This window comes from Poecilia reticulata, linkage group LG20 (genome assembly GCF_000633615.1).
Source record: "Poecilia reticulata strain Guanapo linkage group LG20, Guppy_female_1.0+MT, whole genome shotgun sequence".
Classification (NCBI taxonomy): domain Eukaryota; kingdom Metazoa; phylum Chordata; class Actinopteri; order Cyprinodontiformes; family Poeciliidae; genus Poecilia; species Poecilia reticulata.
The window spans coordinates 12897977-12903661 of record NC_024350.1 but is presented as its reverse complement, the minus strand read 5'-3'; the positions used below and the strand labels follow the sequence as shown (position 1 = coordinate 12903661).

The 5685-nt window shown below is 35.0% G+C and overlaps 1 protein-coding gene across 1 annotated transcript in view; it reads left to right on the top strand.

The window, feature by feature from the left end:
- Positions 1-2951, top strand: part of LOC108165684 (vascular cell adhesion protein 1-like) — a gene marked incomplete at its 5' end in the record, with an annotated part of 115962 nt that extends 113011 nt beyond the window's left edge. The window contains 2 exons of the mRNA XM_017301772.1: positions 1756-1801; positions 1880-2951. Coding sequence (XP_017157261.1) covers positions 1756-1801; positions 1880-2107 — 274 coding nt within the window. The remainder of the gene's footprint in view (positions 1-1755; positions 1802-1879) is intronic.
- Between the last annotated feature and the right edge of the window lie 2734 nt (positions 2952-5685).

Sequence of the window (5685 nt, the reverse complement as noted above, 5' to 3'; positions counted from 1 at the left end):
TTCTGATCAATAAAGTTCATGTGTCTGATTTTCCTCAGATGCTCCTAGAAACACCTCAGCATCCATCAGTCCATCAGGTTTGGTGTCAGCAGGTATTTGGGTAGAGCTGAGCTGCTCCAGCAGAGCCAAACCTCCACCCAGATTCACCTGGTTCAAGAACAGCAAACATGGAGCCATGAATGTATCTATGGAGCAGGTTTATGGATTCAATGTTACTGAGGGAGGAGAGTTTTACTGTAKGGCCACAAATGRTCTGGGTAATGAAACATCATCCAGGGTCTGTATTGGAATCAAAGGTAATTATTTTCTGCTTCATGTTTCAAACATGTGTTTATTGCAGTGGTTCCCAATGTGTGGGGTATGCCCGCTGGCAGGACGGGGGGCGCTGAGAAGATTGAGAAAAAAAAAACAAAAAACAAAACCTCTCAAGGAGCTGTTCATGTTTTAAACCCATTTCGCACAGTGGCTTTTTAAAAATGTATTGATGATAACAAGGTTGACAATTGTGACAAATAAAAAAAAAAACATTTTTGAAATAACACTGACAGCAAAGATAACTCATTTACAGTATAGAATAAGAAAAAAAAAACAGTTACACAAAAGTGATTCACTATAAAGACGGTTTGTAGTTTGTTTTGTTGCAACCTAAAGTTTGAAATAAACTTCAGTGGAGTTTGAAAASAAAATAAGTGCATAGGTTTATGTCTGGTTGAACGATGTGTTTGCCGATTTGTTTTTTTTGTAGGGGTGGGGGCCAGGGGGATTTTATTGTAATCCATAGGGGGGCCTTGAAGAAAATCTTTGGGAACCACTGGTTTAATGTGAGGTGCTGAATGGAAAAAGACAGATTAATATTGCCAGAGTTTCTTTTATCCTACAAGCAGATCTATAACCTATATATTACTATTACTTTGCATGTTTTTGTGAAATGTGTTTTAATGTGAATCACCAGATTCTCCTCTGACTCCCAGCATTAATGTTCCCTCTGACCTGAAGGAGCATCAGTCTGTCACTGTAACCTGCTCAGCTNCTGAACGGTTTAGCACCACAATACATTAAAGATCTGTTATTGTTGTACCAACCGTCTAGACCCCTCAGATCTTCTGGTTCTGGTCTGCTCTGCATCCCCAGAACCAGAACCAGACGAGGAGAAGCAGCATTTAGCTTCTATGCATCACAGATTTGGAACAAACTTCCAGAAATCTGTAAAACAGCTGAAACACTGGGTGCCTTTAAATCTCAACTTAAAACCCACCTGTTTAGAGTTGCTTATGTCTAAATTAGGGTTAGAGTGCCGGTTTTGATGTCTTCCATGTTTTTATGTCTTTAATGTTTTKAATTTCTTTTTCTTTCTTTTAGACGTTTTAATGATGTAATGTTTTTTTTATTTTTTATATCTTTCTCACTGTTTATTTCTGTTTTTATTTTAATTATGTAAAGCACTTTGAAATGCCTTGCTGCTGAAATGTGCTATACAAATAAAATTTGATTGATTGATTGATTGATTGATAGAAATACATTGTTGATGTTACCATTATAAAATAGCTTGCAATTAAGTACTGGCAAAGCTAAATGTCATTTTCACAGGTGGTGGAGCATTGTTGTTAGCAGCAGCTGAAAGTAACTGAAAAAGTTACTTTTAATGTAACTTGGTTACTTTCCAAATCAAGTAGTCAGTAATCTAAGTAACTTTTTCAAGGCGTAAACTGTAATCCGATTAAAGCTACTTTTTGACAGCTCTCTAATGTCTTGCAGGTATTTTAAGACCAAACATTCAGCGCCACAAAAGGCTCAGGTGGGGGAATGTTCATCCTTTTTGGAGAGCACTAAAATGAGATTTTGTTTGCAGATTTGTTACATGATCCTTTTATTTCTGCAGAGTCGAGTGGGTGGTGTTCAGAATTCAGCATTTGAGAAAGAGGAAGAACTGCATTATGGGGAAGTCAGAATCATCGAGAAGACGCCTAAAACGGCAGTGATTCCAGTGCATGACAATGAACAGCAGGAGACGGTGTACGCACAGGTCACAGTATCAAAACCAGGAAACGTCTCAACACAGGCTGCTGACAGTCCAGAGAATAACTACGCTGAAGAGAAGAAAAAATAATGTTTGTTGTGAGATAATTTTTTTTCTTTTGCTTTGTGTTATGAATCAATTCACTTTAGATGAAAAGAGGATTTGTTTCTTTCAACATGCAGGTCCTCAAGTTTTTATGGTCTTTACTCCATTTTCTCCAACAATTTCAACATTCAACTTTTTCTCAGCTAAGAATTTCAAACAGGTCTTTTTTTTTCTTTTTTTTTTTTTATCAGGGCTATTTGGTATAGTTTTTTGAAAATTTAGTAGCCTTTATTGACACTGCTTTGTCTAATTTTGAAAATGTTTAGCAAACTCGGCTTCCACTAAATTATTTTTTAACCAGATGAATTGTAAAGAACTAATTTAAGTGGCTGATTTGTAAATTTTGAGTTGGATAAACTTTAAAATGTGAATTGCTTTGGTTGACTTCAAGTTAGCCATTTATATTCACTCTTATTTTGAGAGGGGTTAAACTCTTTATGTGGCAGTTCAGTTTCCTTTCCTTATATTCTGTCTCTTTTGTTCCTCCAATAACTTTATTTAAAATAAATATACAAGACCAAATAAAATGGACAACAGAAAACAAGATATGAACATAAATGCATTATTGAAATCTGAAATAATGTCAAAATTACTGTCCAGTTAGGACAAGTTTATATTAAAAGTAAAGATTGCTTTATCCTTGGATCACTAAAATCAATGTTCAATTCAAGGATAACCGTGTCAGCAGTTTGCAGCTAAACTGCTATTGATTATGTTTCTTCTATAGCCAGGATTAAATCAAATCCTTTGTAAACAGTTTTGATCTGCTTATACAAATGAAATGTTTTGGATTTATTTGACTATACGTTTGATCTTTTTGTCATAATGTTTCTTGAGATGATATCTGTTGTAAAATTGTGCTTCATTAATCAAAAATAAATGCAATTAAATCAAGCTCTTCACCTGATGGAGTAATTTCACGAAGTCTGAATAAGATCAGCTAAAGTACCAAAAGTACTTTAGTTCAGTTCTGTAGAATGTAATAATTCTTCGGAGTCAGGTGGAATAAATGCAAATAAAAATTATTTAGATTTTTCATATTGTACCCAGCCACTAGGGGTCAGCATTATCAAAATGAGATTTACATTGAGATTAAATTTGTTCCAGCATTCACTCTCCTAGTATTTAAACGCTGTTTTCTCCCATAATATCATGTTTAACTTTGTACTTTGTACTCATACAGTCGATCTCCATTGTTCCCTGGTTCTCCAAGTTATTTTTGGACTTTAATTAAAACATTATTTCATCATATCCACCAAGACTCCTGGTTGCAGTTTGGTCCACCTGTCAACACATCGTGACACTTTCACTTCACAACTAGACCGTTCTGCTCTGTTACATCCAGATAAAATCACATAAAAGTTTGTGGTTGTTATGTGAAATAATGTGAAAAACGTAGTGGGTCGTTATTACTTTTGCAAGACACTGTAATCAGAAAATAGGCTGGACTACCATGCCGTGGTAGCTACGTCATATGTTTGGTAGTAAATAGAGAGTAAATGCAGACAGTGTTTGGTTTGCATAGCGTTGGATCTAGTTACATTATTTCTTGCTCAGACATTTGCATAGTGTTTACATAAGTTTTGTAGCAGTGGAGCCTTTATGGGATATGTAGTGTGTCTGACCTGTGACAGTCGGAGTTTCTCTGGCAGCCTGGCCTAAAAGTGGAGCTCAGATGAATCCCGTCATAGAGTCAGACGTGTTGGAGTATGATTTATCTAAAGGCTCCTCCCCTAATTTGTCATGGTGACCAAGACCAGGTCTTACATTCTTCCAACAAGCTTTGAAAATGAAAGCTGGGAGCCATTTTGCAGACTTTATTTTCAAATATCTTATTGAATGTTTTATGTTGGTTCACCTTGTTCAAATGTAACATGTAATATTTTTCCTGAGCTTGGTGTTTTCCATATTTTAAATAAAATTTGTAGTTAAAATTTAAGCCGTATTTTGTACCCTTGTGACTCCTTTTGCTTTACATTTGTTTGACATTTCAAACTATCATAAGCCCAAAACTCTTCTTGTACATCCAACAGCAGCAGACCTACAAATCTGATCTCATCTGAAAAGCACCGTCAACATGACAGACAGACACTCTTTGTAAATACACTGTTTACAATTCATTGGACAAATAATGATTCAACTACTCTCATAAACTGATTTGAGCAATTAGATAATGTCCTGATAAAGCCCTAGTAAGCACTTCTCAACTCTTCTTATAAGAATTGTTATTTACATTTCTCTCTCTACAAGATTTGTTTTTAGGTTTTAGATATTTTTAGGTAAAGGACACAGATTATGAATCACCATAAAGATGAAAAACGTTTTCAACCTATTTATGATGTGTGGAAATATTTTATATTGACCGAATGGAATGAATCATAAGAAACCCATTCATTATTTTCTGTACCAGTTTCCTCTTGTTCATTCCACCAGAGCTCTGGAACCTATGCAAGAGATGCCAACAGGGTGGGGAACTTTACTGCAAGTAAAAGTGGTTACCTTGATAAAAGTAAAGTAAAAGATCAATCAAATAAAAGTTAAAAGCACCTTGTAAACAGTTTACTTTAAATAAAAGTTACTTAGTTAATTTTAAAGTTATGCTTGTGCATTTCACAAATCAAATGAGAAAAATTTGGTCTCAAACTGTTTCAATTAAAGCAGCAACTTTATAAATAAAAATGCAACATAAAATAAGACATTTTAGCAATATGACATCATAATATTTGGGAGGAATTATAATACGGGCATTGTGTTTCTGTGAAGCTTCTCTGTGGTTTTCCTCGTAATCTGATCTTGGCAGTCCTCATATTTATCCCACCCTTTGCCTAATAAATGCACTGTTCCTGGGTTTAAAAATTAGCAAGTTAACATCCTCTTTCACAACAAGAGGAAGGACAAATAACGCACCTGCAAACTCTGACGTGACATTGACTTTCAAACACAGAAGCTGCTTGTTAGATGTTTTGCTCATGTAGTGAAACTCCTATGAAACCAGATTAACATTTTTCTCGCTTATCTGCACATTATTCAGGTAAGAACATTTTTAAAATGAAAATACAATATGTTTTTGTTGTCATTTTCTTTGCTATAAAAACTGTCAATGTTTTTATTTGAAAAATTTGTGTTTTTAATCTTACATTCAATTTCTTACCAAAAAGCTCTGCTGCAGTTGTTCATGAGCTCTGTGTCATGTAGTTTAAGTTTGAAGATGAACCAAAATGAAGACAGGAGCTTGGATATACTCTTTTTAATGCTTACTGATAAAAAAGGAAACCTGCTTGGAAAATTCTGGGAAAGTGAAAAAGAAATTAAAACAAAAATGGGACAAATCATAGGGAAACCTACAGAGAAACCAGTTTATTCTCATAAATGAGAATTGAGGAGAGTAAACTAAACACTGTGAATATCTTGTTTTTGGTTCTCTTGTTATTCTCCATTCAGGCAGAGGAGGAAAAACCAATGTTTCTACGCTCCTTCGTGGGGGGCGCCGATTTGTTTTCGCATCCACCTGAGTAATGTGTAGTTGCGCCCCTACTCATGGCACTTCAACAATATTACTTTAC